The sequence below is a fragment of the Eurosta solidaginis genome, chromosome 4 (assembly GCF_040869045.1).
Source record: "Eurosta solidaginis isolate ZX-2024a chromosome 4, ASM4086904v1, whole genome shotgun sequence".
Lineage (NCBI taxonomy): Eukaryota > Metazoa > Arthropoda > Insecta > Diptera > Tephritidae > Eurosta > Eurosta solidaginis.
This window is the reverse complement of record NC_090322.1, coordinates 31,955,333-31,969,690: the sequence shown is the minus strand read 5'-3', so window position 1 is coordinate 31,969,690 and position 14,358 is coordinate 31,955,333. Positions and strand designations below refer to the sequence as shown.

At 37.0% G+C, this 14,358-nt stretch overlaps 1 protein-coding gene across 5 annotated transcripts in view; it reads right to left on the bottom strand.

Moving 5' to 3' along the window:
* raskol (Ras GTPase-activating protein raskol) overlaps positions 1-13,806 on the bottom strand; it is a 536,164-nt gene extending 522,358 nt beyond the window's left edge. For 3 of the 5 annotated variants that reach the window (XM_067781168.1, XM_067781160.1, XM_067781163.1), the window contains exons 1-2: positions 12,886-13,806; positions 4,557-6,055 (exon numbers count right to left, since the gene is read on the bottom strand). In XM_067781168.1, the coding sequence (XP_067637269.1) occupies positions 4,557-4,632 (76 nt within the window). In that variant the 5' untranslated portion in view covers positions 4,633-6,055; positions 12,886-13,806. Of the gene's footprint in view, positions 1-4,556; positions 6,056-12,864 lie in introns of all 5 variants that reach the window. The other 2 variants (XM_067781161.1, XM_067781162.1) reach the window with 2 other exon arrangements.
* Between the last annotated feature and the right edge of the window lie 552 nt (positions 13,807-14,358).

Here is a 14,358-nt window from a genome sequence, read left to right as displayed (position 1 = left end):
CTCACCGGAAAGTTACTTAAAAATCGATCGCAAGATTCCCCGCGTCTTTTCAGGGATTTTCGTTTATCTCGATTCGTCTGCCACCTGGCGGCATTTTTTTTCCCACGAATTATAGTGTCATCGACTCGCAAACTATGTGCTAAGTTTCAAGTCTCTGGATCACCGAGAAGTTAGTTAAAAGTCGATCGCAAAAATTCCATTTTAAAATAAATTTTCTGTATATCTCGATCCGTGCGCCACCTAGCGGATTTTGTTCCCTTGCATTGTAATGTCTCCCAGATCTGAACTATCTTCTAAGTATCAAATATCTAGCTCAACGGGAAGTTACCGAAAAAGACTTTTCCGTGGGTCAGAAATTCGTATGGAAATGAGGGCACAAACATGAAAGCGACCTAATATAAAGGTAATAATAATAATATAAAATAAACAAGTAAGGAAGGTTAAGTTCTATGGTGACAACATAAGGGAAAATAACCGAGGGTAACCCTGGAATGTGTTTGTATGACATGTGTATCAAATGAAAGGTGTTAATGAGTATTTTAAAAGGGAGTAATCCTTAGTTCCGTAGGTGGACGCCGTTTCGAGATATCTCCATAAAGGTGGACCAGGTGTGACCCTAGAATTTGTTTGTACGATATGGGTATCAAATTAAAGGTATTAATGAGGGTTTTAAAAGGGAGTGGTTGTTGTATAGGTGGTCGCCTTTTCGAGATATCGCCATAAAGGTTGACCAGGGGTGACTCTAGAATGCGTTTGTACAATATGGGTATCAAATGAAAGGTGTTAATGAGTATTTTTAAAAGGGAGTGGGCCTTCGTTCTATAGGTGGTCGCCTTTTCGAGATATCGCCATAAAGGTGGACCAGGGGTGACTCTAGAATATGTTTGTACGATATTGGTATCAAATTAAAGGTATTAATGAGAGTTTTACAAGGGAGTGGTGGTAGTTGTATATGTGAAGGCGTTTTCCAGATATCGACCAAAATGTGAACCAGGGTGACCCAGAACATCATCTGTTGGATACCGCTAATTTATTTATATATATGTAATATCAGCCAGTTTGCAAGGGTGTTTTATTTCGCCTTGCAGAACTTTTTCATTTTCTTCTACTTAATACGGTAGGTGTCACAACCATTTTACAAAGTTTTTTCTGAAGTTATATTTCGCGTCAATAAACCAATCCAATTACCATGTTCCATCCCTTTTTTCGTATTTGGTATAGAATTATGGCATTTTTTTTCATTTTTCGTAATTTTCGATATCGAAAAAGTGGGCGTGGTCATAGTCGGATTTCGTTCATTTTTTATACCAAGATAAATTGAGTTCAGATAAGTACCTGAACTAAGTTCAGTAAATATATGTCGATTTTTGCTCAAGTTATCGTGTTAACGGCCATGCGGAAGGACAGACGGACGACTGTGTATAAAAACTGGTCGTGGCTTCAACCGATTTCGCCCATTTTCACAGAAAACAGTTAACGTCATAAAATCTATGCCCCTACCAAATTTCAAAAGGATTGGTAAATTTTTGTTCGACTTATGGCATTAAAAGTATCCTAGACAAATTAAATGAAAAAGGGCAGAGCCACGCCCATTTTGAAATTTTCTTTTATTTTTGTATTTTGTTGCACCATATCATTACTGGAGTTGAATGTTGACATAATTTACTTATATATTGTAAAGATATTAAATTTTTTGTTAAAATTTGACTTTAAAAAAAAATTTTTTAAAAGTGGGCGTGGCCCTTCTCCGATTTTGCAAATTTTTATTAAGCGTACATATAGTAATAGGAGTAGCGTTCCTGCCAAATTTCATCATGATATCTTCAACGACTGCCAAATTACAGCTTGCACAAGTTTTAAATTACCTTTTTTTAAAAGTGGGCGGTGCCACGCCCATTGTCCAAAATTTTACTAATTTTCTATTCTGCGTCATAAGTTCAACTCACCTACCAAGTTTTATCGCTTTATCTGTCTTTGGTAATGAATTATCGCACTTTTTCGGTTTTTCGAAATTTTCGATATCGAAAAAGTGGGCGTGGTTATAGTCCGATATCGTTCATTTTAAATAGCGATCTGAGATGAGTGCTCAGGAACCTACATACCAAATTTCATCAAGATACCTCAAAATTTACTCAAGTTATCGTGTTAACGGACGGACGGACGGACGGACATGGCTAAATCAAATTTTTTTTCGATCCTGATGATTTTGATATGTATATGGAAGTCTATATCTATCTCGATTCCTTTATACCTGTACAACCAACCGTTATCCAATCAAACTTAATATACTCTGTGAGCTCTGCTCAACTGAGTATAAAAATAGGTAGGTAGTTTGTGTGAAGATGCAAAGTTTCAAGTTTTTTTGTGGTCTGCATGAAATAGCTATGACCTTGAACCACTTATCACAACAATATATGACGTAAACGTAAGTAAGTACTTGATGAAGCCGTAAAAAAGTGGGCAGAAATGACAGTTTATATGGGGTATACACTATATGTATATACCATGGGTTTTTCAGACAACAATATAAGCTATATACGTAGGCATTTGGTGAAATTTGAAGCTTCTAGCTATTAAAATGTGGCAGAAATTGCGAAAAGTTTCTTATCTGAACAATCGGTAGTGGGGGATATATGCTATATATACGACCGATCTCATCCATTTTTTCAGACAATATGTGCTATATACGAAAGCATTTGGTGAAGTTTGAAGCTTCAATCTGATAAATTGAGGAAGATATGACAAAAATCCTCTTTTCTGAAAAATCGGTTATATGGCGGATATATGCTATAATGGTCCTATCCGGCCGGTTCCGACAAATGTCTAATCGGACACCAAAATATACCCGCTCACCAAATTTTATCAAGATATCTCAAAAATTTGGGGACTAGTTTGCATACAAACAGACAGACTGGCAGACGGACATGGCTAAATCAACTCAGCTCTTCATCCTGATAATTTCGATATACTTAACGGTGGGTCTATCTGTTCTCCTATACGGACTTACAATTATGAGATTCGTGACGAAGTTAATATACCATTTCATTTTCATGAAAGGCAACTTTTCAACATATGTACATTAGACTGGGTCGATTTATTAACCTATATCGCGCCATCGATTTTTCGATAGGATTTGGGCTCAGGAAAAAAAGTTCCACTACGCATACCCAAAAAAATAATTTTTGAGCCTGCAAAATTTCAACGATTTTTTCGATTTTTTATGCATTTTTTTCATTTTCAAGGCTCCAAATCATTTTTTATGTATTTGTTTCGTGTCAATTGGCAAATGCAAAATTGGTAAATGCAGTTTTTTGAAAAAAAAAAATTCTTTATGGAGATTTAGAAGAATTTTGGTCGAAAAATCGATTTTTTTTTTTGCAGGCTCAAAAATAATTTTTTTGGGTATGCGTAGTGGAACTTTTTTTTCCTGAGCCCAAATCCTATCGAAAAATCGATGGCGCGATATAGGTTAACGCTCGGAATGAAGAACCTTCATTGCTTCTTAAAGCTATGTTGCGAATAGGTGAGGTTCTGAAAGCTCATTTCCAGAAACATGGCAGATCTACGAAGCTTAGTGCACGATCCCTGACTTTTTACACTTACATATACATATATACAACAGGAGTGTTGAGGAACTCAAGTATTGTTTAAGACAATCTACAAATAACTATATGTAGATGAGTGTGTGTTTAAAAACTTTCTATAGCGACAGTAACTGCGCGAAGAAAAATCCTTTTTACATACCGCAGTCACTAATTGGACACATCTGGACAGAATTATTCTCTCTTGACAGATTTGTCTTTTCTACAGACTTTTCTCGTTATCTTTTATCCACTTCTTAGATTTTTTTTAAGCTCAAGAATTGTGAAGGAGTCTACGCCGCCGTGCCTGCTAAGAACACCGCTATAACCAATTCAGTTTGCAGCCACTTTCGACACATACATACGTAGGATAGGTTGGCCGTAAGAACTTTACAAGACTGAATGTGTTCATAGTGTTACCGGAAGATTGCTCGAAGACCATACCGGCGAGCACAAAACATGAACACAGAAAGTTCTCAATCGTTTTCTCCTACAACCCGTACTTCCTACATCTGCTACCACTGAGGAGGAATTTTTGGAATTTTGCTGAAAAAGTATTTATTACTCAAGCGCATTAACTTCAAAGATCTTGTCGACAACCAATAACTGGGAGGAACAACCCCCGGTATGCTAGTATCGTATCGAGCCTACATTAGCTATTTATTGTACCAAGCTTGGCTCGTGTCGGGATAGGTTTTACAGACCCTGCCTCTGGATTAAAAAAGCAAGTGCCACCTCTATATACATGCTATACAGTCAAAAGACGGTAAGCTTTGTGGAATGCACTAATTGCGATTGTAGTTCTGAAGTGGAAGCAGGTTACCTCAGCTGTATTTGTAACCCTTTTTATAAAAAAAGCTAGGTCGAATAAGTTAGTATTCCCGTCAATGTTTTTAGGAAGTATGTTGGACTTATTCCAGAACTTTCAGTAATAATAATAATTTTAGATAATAAAACAAATTTTCTTGTACTCACCACAAATATCCAACCAACCCTCCACACGACTTGGATAATTTACAGCGCAAACGCGATTAAAAGAACGACGTCCCATATTGTTGCTATTGTTTTGTTGTCTAAAATTAAAAATGCTGCTCTCGTTCTGATTGTGTTCACTCCTTCTTTACTCAGTCTCTCACCATCCACAAAGCATTTACTCACTTCTTATCACTTAACACACTACACTTATCCGCTTTTTGACCGTTTTGCATTTCCACTTGTGCACACACACACACACACTTTTACTCTCTTCCTGAACCCTTGACGTATTTGTTTAAGTCGTGCACTTGTTGTATAGCATAAGCTTATTGGATTTTAAGGATATACAAGCGCATAATTACTCTCAAATGGCGCTCACGAAAAACACTTAACTCACTTGTTTATGGAGATTTGATTTGTTGGTGTGGGTGCAGACACAACAAGGATACAAGTGTTGTTGCATTATGTATTCAATGCACAGTTAGATGCGATGTGAGTGTAGAAGCTGCATGTTTTGCAGAGACATTAAGGATGCTGTAGGTAAGTATGGTGAGTATATACGTTTGTGTGGTGAGTATTTAATAGACTTTGAATTGCCTTTTTTTATTTTTTATTGCATTTGTAATGTTGTTAGTCGTTAGATTATTGCTGTTCTTTTTTTTCACTTGAGAGCTTGTGTGGTGAATTGTTGTTGTTACTTAACTATGAATAGTTACCTGATATTTACGTTGATGAGTTTTATTTGTGTCATATTTTATAGATTTTCCAATTTGTTGGCGGAAAATATTATACGATGTTAGGTGCTTGATGATGATGACGATGTGTTGATGAGAATTTATATCCACGCGGGTGCAAATTTGCTTGCATTGCACTTTAGTTAAGCTAACTTTACGTAATTTTCAATCAATAAATTTTGTGAGTATTTAAAAATAGCACTCGAGCAGCGAGTTCAACTACTTCAATTCACTTCAAGCACAGATTAGTCGTATTTTTAGAGCACTATAGAATTTGGTAATAAAATTTGGTAAATTGCGTTTTGTTGTTGTGATTTATTGAAATTCACGTTGCAGCCATTTTTATTGGCGCTTTATTCGTTATTGCTATTATTGCACCATATTTTATGGTTGTGGTTTACTTTTGGTATTTTTTTTTAACAAAAATTTAAAGCTTGGGGTTTTTTTAATCAGTACGTTTTTTATATAAATTTGTTTTCAAGCACAAATTTTTATGAAATAAAATAAAACTAAACTTTTTTTTTGTTTTTATTTTCCAAAACACATTTTATGTTTTTTTTCATTCACTACTTTCAATTTTCTCTTTTATTTTTCCATACTTATTTGGATAAAAAATGTTTTATTTTTTTACTTTAATCCGTTTTCGAAATTTTCTTAATCTCAAGACTTACAACTAATTTTTTTCTCATCAAAGAACGGCATACATATTTCTCTCACCACGTTTATGTTTTTCACCACATTAAATTGATTTGGTTATCAATTTATCTGTAAAATAAAAAAATAAAAAACGTTAATAAGAAATTTATGAATGTATTCAATTAGCAAGACAAACTTTATCACTTTATACATTTTTTTTATACTCAGTTGAGCAGAGCTCACAGAGTATATTAAGTTTGATTGGATAACGGTTGGTTGTACATATATAAAGGAATCGAGATAGATATAGACTTCCATATATCAAAATAATCAGGATCCAGAAAAAATTTGATTGAGCCATGTCCGTCCGTCCGTCCGTCCGTCCGTCCGTTAACACGATAACTTGAGTAAATTTTGAGGTATCTTGATGAAATTTGGTATGTAGGTTTCTGAGCACTCATCTCAGATCGCTATTTAAAATGAACGATATCGGACTATAACCACGCCCACTTTTTCGATATCGAAAATTTCGAAAAACCGGAAAAATGCGATAATTCATTGCCAAAGGCGGTTAAAGCGATGAAACTTGGTAGATGGGTTGACGTTATGACGCAGAATAGAAAATTAGTAAGATTTTGGACAATGGGCGTGGCACCGCCCACTTTTACAAGAAGGTAATTTAAAAGTTTTGCAAGCTGTAATTTGGCAGTCGTTGAAGATATCATGATGAAATTTGGCAGGAACGTTACTACTATTACTTTATATGTGCTAAATAAAAATTAGCAAAATTGGATGAAGAACACGCCCACTTTTTAAAAAAAATTTTTTTTAAATTCAAATTTTAACAAAAAATTTAATATCTTTACTGTATATAAGTAAATTAAGTCAAAATTCAACTCCAGTAATGATATGATGCAACAAAATACAAAAATAAAAGAAAATTTCAAAATGGGCGTGGCTCCGCCCATTTTCATTTAGTGTGTCTAGAATACTTTTAATGCCATAAGTCGAACAAAAATTTACCTATCCTTTTGAAATTTGGTAGGAGCATAGATTCTATGACGTTAACTGTTCTCTGTGAAAATGGGCGAAATCGGTGGAAGCCACGCCCAGTTTTTATACACAGTCCTCCGTCTGTCCTTCCGCTCGGCCGTTAACACAATAACTTGAGCAAAAACCGATATATCTTTACTAAACTTAGCCCACGTACTTATCTGAACTCACTTTATCTTGGTATAAAAAATGGCCGAAATCCGACCATAACCACGCCCACTTTATCGATATCGAAAATTACGAAAAATTAAAAAAATGCCATAATTCTATACCAAATACGACAAAAGGGATGAAGCATGGTAACTGGATTCGTTTATTGACGCAAAATATAATTTTGGAAAAAACTTTGTAAAATGGGTGTGACACCTACCATATTAAGTAGAAGAAAATGAAAAAGTTCTACAAGGCGAAATCAACAGCCCTTGGAATCTTGGCAGGAATACTGTTAGTGTTATTGAATATATAAATAAATTAGCAGTACCCGACAGATGATTTTCTGGATCACCTGATCCACATTTGGTCGATATCGCGAGAACGCCTTCACATATACATCTAAGGGCCACTCGCTTTTAAAACCCTCATCAATACCTTTAATTTGATATCCATATCGTACAAACACATTCTAGAGTCAACCCTGGTCTACCCTAATGGCGATATCTCGAAAAGGCGTGCACCTATAGACCTAATGCCCACTCTCTCTTAAAATGCTCAGTAACACCTTTCGTTTGATACCCATATCGTAAAAACATTCTAGAGTCACCCCTGGCCCACCCTAATGGCGATATCTCGAAAAGGCGTCCACCTATAGACCTAATGTCCACTCCCTCTTAAAATGCTCAGTAACACCTTTCCTTTGATACCCATATCGTACAAACATTCTAGAGTCACCCCTGGCCCACCCTAATGGCGATATCTCGAAAAGGCGTCCACCTATAGACCTAATGCCCACTCCCTCTTAAAATGCTCAGTAACACCTTTCGTTTGATACCCATATCGTACAAACATTCTAGAGTCACCGCTGGCCCACCCTAATGGCGATATCTCGAAAAGGCGTCCACCTATAGACCTAATGCCCACTCCCTCTTAAAATGCTCAGTAACACCTTTCGTTTGATACCCATATCGTACAAACATTCTAGAGTCACCCTTGGTCAACCTTTATGGCGATATCTCGAAAAGGCGTCCACCTATAGAACTGAGGGTTACTCCCTTTTAAAATACTCATTACCACCTTTCATTTGATACCCATATCGTACAAACACATTCTAGAGTCACCCTGGCCCACCTTAATGGTGATATCTCGAAAAGGCGCCCACCTATAGACCTAATGCCCACTTTCTCTTAAAATGCTCAGTAACACCTTTCGTTTGATACCCATATCGTACAAACATTCTAGAGTCACCCCTGGCCCACCCTAATGGCGATATCTCGAAAAGGCGTCCACCTATAGACCTAGTGCCCACTCCCTCTTAAAATGCTCAGTAACACCTTTCGTTTGATACCCATATCGTAAAAACATTCTAGAGTCACCCTTGGTCCACCTTTATGGCGATATCTCGAAAAGGCGTCCACCTATAGAACTAAGGATTGCTCCCTTTTAAAATACTCATTACCACCTTTCATTTGATACCCATATCGTACTAACACATTCCAGAGTCACCCCTGGCCCACCCTAATGGCGATATCTCGAAAAGGCGTCCACCTATGGACCTAATGCCCACTCCCTCTTAAAATGCTCAGTAACACCTTTCGTTTGATACCCATATCGTACAAACACATTCTAGAGTCACCCCTGGCCCACCCTAATGGCGATATTTCGAAAAGGCGTCCACCTATAGACCTAATGCCCACTCCCTCTTAAAACGCTCAGTAACACCTTTCATTTGATTCCCATATCGTACAACTAGAGACACCCCTGGTCCACCTTTATGGCGATATCTCGAAACGGCGTCCACCTAGGGAACTAGGGATCACTCCTTTTCAAAATACTCATTAACAGCTTTCATTTGATACCCATATCGTACAAACATATTCTAGAGTCACCCCTGGTCCACCTTTATGGGGATTTCTCGAAAAGGCGTTCACCTATAGAACTAAAGCCCATTCCCTTTTAAAATACTCATTATCACCTTTCATTTGATACCCATATCGTACAAACACATTCTAGAGTCAGCCCTGGTCCACCTTTATGGCGATATCCCTAAATGGCGTCCATCCATAGAACTATGGCCTACTCTCTCTTAAAATACTCTTTAATACCTTCCATTTGATACACATGTCATACAACCACATTCCAGGGTTACGCTAGGTTCATTTTCCTACATGGTGATTTTCCTTATTTTGTCTCCATAGCTCTCAACTGAGTATGTAATGTTCGGTTACACCCGAACTTAGCCTTCCTTACTTGTTTTTTTTTGGTATTGATATTAGAGAAAAATTACAAAATTTGCACACGGCGATGGTTACTACATGTTTCTGAATTTCACTTCTTAATCAGCAAGCTTTGCGGGAGCTGAGTTTTGAACTCGAAATCTCCAAAATTCATAATGGTGTAAAGGCAGGTGCCTCTATACATTCAGCCATATGAATACCCCGCTGCACGCTTTGGTCTTTGTCCCTAAGTATTACCTTTTTGTTGCTATCCTATGATTTAACCCAAATTGTGTGGAATATATTAAGGCTAGTTCACCAGAACTTGCTTATTGACATTGGATTTTCCAGCAGTGCATTGTTAGCAATGCTTCCGCTGTTCACTATTATATCTGGAGATTTTGAGTTCAGAACTCAGCTCCCAAAAAGCTAGCTTATGAAATGAAACTCAGAAACATTTCCTAGTAACCATCGCCGTGTACAAATTTTGTAAATTTTCTCTAATATCAATACCGAAATTTACAGATCTAAAAAAATAATAACATGAGTCTAAACTTACAAAATCTTAATATATAAAAAACACGTGTCACAACATTTTCGGCCGCGATGGACTCGTAAACGACTGAACCGATTTTGAATTTGTTTTGCACCCCGTGTGTAGTCTGATCTAACTTGAGACATAGGATAGGTTATATCTCACTTCATAGTCGCAATATTATTTTATTGTAAATTTGTTTATACGTTATTTGTTTATACGTTTATACGTAATAATAAAATGTTACGTATACGCAGTGGTACTCATATTTTCAGGTGGTGCGGATATACTTCCGTGTAATTGCTTGGTGTTTAATTAAACAAACTGCTTATCAATAACAAATATTATAGCGTAGAGTGGAGGGCATAGTCAGACGGAAAAAGCTTATTAAAATGTATGCAGATAGGCCAAATTTAGGGTAAGACAACGTCTGCCAAAATTTATACAACTTTTTTTTCATAGTGGAATGATTTTCCGCCATTTCTGGACAAATTTGGTTTTAAGACCAAGCGGTTCCGGAAATGTGCTATCCTCAGTGCCATTTCTCGTATTTGACGGAAATATGTTCCAATGTAGATCATTAAATTAATCTTGATTTTGAAAGCGTTTGATGGTGAAATTTATCACGACTATCTCTTTCTTTAAGAAAAAATGTCTGCTGCTTTTTAGTCCCTTTATATTAATGCGCCGGTAACTGCTCCCTATGCTAGCTTCAACGCCCTTGTTCCGTGTAAGCCGCAGCCGCAAAATGCCCAATTTCTACTACAATTAATTTAAGATTTAGGTGGACAGCCAAGTGTTGGCCCTGAGCTCTTTAGTGTTGCGATAGAGGGTGAAATGTCATGCTTGGCCTCATTTTTGATTGCCTGGCACTATTTTGAGGTTAGAATCATTTGGGTCTCAGGTCATAACAATAACCCGGAAAACTGTGGCACTCTCATGCACCGGATGGATATTTGTGAACCAGATGTGGCGTTCCATGTGGAGCTCGAAATTCGGCTGGTCATCTTTTGTCTGCTGTATAACAGATGAGATGCTAAAACTCTCAACAGACACTATCTCTTGCATGTATCCGGTATTTTTCTGGTGCAAAGTGGATATCTGTGACACTAATTGATTTCACTTCTGCTCATATATCACTGGCGAGTCAGTGATTTATCTTGCATGGACAATGAATTGGCGGAACAATCAAGTCACTTCATCCTTTTTGCCAGTATTAGAAGAAACTGCTGAGGTCTCTTTGTTGTGATCGTTGGAAACACCAAGCAAGGACCTCAATTTCTTTTTCATCCGGTCCCTTCAAAGCTATGAACACCTACGGTTCTGGAGCATCTGCCTTTAATCCTATATCATAAGCGAAATAGTATAGCTCATCAAATCTTCTTCTGTACTTCCCAACGAAAACGCTTAGAGTTCCATAAATCTTTGGAAGAACTTTTGTCTCGAATACTCTCAAAGTTATCTCATTTGATGTTGTTAGCGTCCTAGCATATAGCAGGACAGCTACTATAAATGACTTGTAGATTTCGATTCTCGTTTGCAGAGAACTCCATTTTTCAATTGCAAACAACGTTTTAGTCGGACCTCCGATTATGGATATTTCTCAAACTCCAGCCAAAGCAGTTTGACTACAGCTGTTGACTTATGTCTAACTTACATAGAGGTTTTTAAATAACACCTTGTTTGTTCTTTATTTAAAGCTAACAAGAATGCGATAACTCTACACCGCTAACCAACTAAAGACAGCTGTTTTCTATATATTCTTTTGTTTGTCTTACACTGCGTTCCCGTTAATACTTATTTTACGTACACACACACATATGTGTGTTTTGTATTTATTTAATAATAAATATTAGAGGAACTGTTTATTCTCTTTTACAATTGTCTTAAAATGCAGTCTAAACAATTGAAAAAATTGGGAAATTTTTTTATTTTTCTTTTTCCCACACCCACTCATAGTTGCATTTTCATTTAAAATCTAAACTAATGAATTTTTCTTAAAACACTTGCATAAAAAACTAATTAATTTTTCACAAATTATATCATTTGAATTCGCAGATATGTACATTGCAACAGCACGATATGCAAAGTTATTGTGACAGCTACAAGAAATGAGCACAGAAACGACCCTGTAGGAAACAGTGACATTTTGGGGCACGATTTAGCTGAATATCATATAATTAGCATTGTTATCCCTGGTAGGTAACCGACTGTGTTGTTACAGGGCCTTAGCTCAAGAAAAAATGAGACGCACATGTATTTCTGGGCGAAACAAGGGCTCCCCTGTGGACTATTTCTAAGAAAAAGGTTGGCAGAAACCGTATGAGTTTTCTTAAGAGGTGGATACCACTTAACAAACGAAATTTTTCTTGAGCGTTTTTCATAAGGACTTTTCGCTTTTCTTTTGAAGTAGTTACTAAGCGTAACATATTTCCTTTTGGCTAAAACTAATTTTGTCTGTTTTTGCAGCGCCTTCAATCGCATTATCGGCCTTGAGACTTGAGACGTGAAATTTTGGTGATAAGGTGAACAGGTTTATTGTGTTAATTGTAATATATTGAATATAGATCAGTGAGTTGAGATTAAACTTATTTTACTTGTAGCAGTGCTTTCAACATTCTAGGTGTATTATTTACTAAATAATCAGGTTTTTTGCGTTTTCCAAAATGTTATATATATAAAAAGTGGGCGTGGTTATCATCCGATTTCGTTCGTTTTCAATGCCAATCTATTCTGGGTCCAGATAAGCTTGTGTACCAAATTTGGTGAAGATATCTCAATATTTACTCAAGTTATCGTGTTAACGGACAGACGGGCATGGCTCAATCAATTTTTTTTTCGATACTGATGATTTTGATATATGGAAGTTTATATCTATCTCGATTCCTTTATACCTGTACAACCAACCGTTACCCAATCAAAGTTAATATACTCTGTGTGCAAAGCACTCTGAGTATAAAAAGTTATCAAATACTTCGTACAGTTAATTGTCTATTATTCACCTGTTTGGTGCACATCCACCAATTGTAAACATCACAATAGTCTATGCTGTTTTTCTACCTCCGTTTTTATAAGGGAGGGTTTTTATGTGTGTATTTGCCAAAGTGCGTTGTTATTGCTGTTTATTTGTCAACAATAAGGAAATTTCACTGAGATACCCCGGATTCTTCTATAGCTCTTAGACTATTTACTATTCACATTTATTTTGGCGTTTTGCTGTTATTTGTATACATTCAACCACTACCTGCTCCATTTCGTCGCAATTTTCTTGTTTTTTATTTTTTATATCCTTTTATTTAATATTTCTTTTGGTTCTTGCCATCATATTCTAAGCACTTTTTGCTTACACATTTGCCTTCACATAAACTCTCAGATGTAGGTATGTATGCCTGTATTCTTACCCGCAAGCCAAACACTTTTTTCGGCATTAAATTTCAATAAATTTGCAAACCACCAAAAACTGATTTATGCAAATTCGAAGAAACGCAAATTCAACAACCGACCGTCCGCACCGTTCAAGCGTTCACCAACCAACCGAAAAACGTTACAACCGACGCATGCTAGTAGATGCATACAAATTTAGCGCACGCACAAATTCAGCGACTTTTCCCCACAGCTTCCTAGCCGCCTTTCGAGATTTCCTTTAACTTTTCCTACGTCTATTTCTTATATTCGCCCCCTCGCAAAGCTATTGTAGTTCTTGTTGAATCTACCTACTACTACACATAGGCAGAACTTTTCCAACATCCGCATCCGCGCTCTCACATAAAACAACATACGTTGTTCTTCAAACTTCCTTGCACATTCAAAATCCGCCAAATACTAAAAGCACCATTCTTTTACTATAGAAATACGAATATAATTAATCCGAAACGCACTCAAACGTACAAGCCATACGCGCGTCGCTCGCCAAATACAACTCATCACTGAGACATCGAGTAGAAGCAAACTGTATGGTAGTCGTTGGATTCAGAGAAGTTACCACGAAACACAACACACGCTAGCATAACACAAAACAAACACGAGCTCCGACATTGTGAATGTTTATGTGTTTATATCAGCCACACAGTGTTGTTGGATTATGCATGACTATTGGTCTGTCGGTTGGCGTTTATTATGGATCTTGTGCTGTCGTTAGCCGGTGGTTTTTAGTCGCGAACTCTGAGGTAAAGCATTATGGATGATAAAGATAGTAGGCTAGCAAGTGTTTGTGGAGGCGCCAACACTGGTTACCGTGCGTACATGATGCCGTTATTCACCACAATGGAGCCCACTGGTGTTTGGTGAACTTAGGCAGTGTTAGCGACTCACCAACTGGTTGTGATGTTAGCTTTGGCGGTTATGAATAATTCGAAAAATCCAAAGATAAGTAAAACACTCAGCGTGTGTTAATTCTAACAAGGTACCGGGTAAAGACGGATCACCCGCCGAGTTGCTAAATCACGTTAACATGCATCCCGATTTAAGCGTGCTCT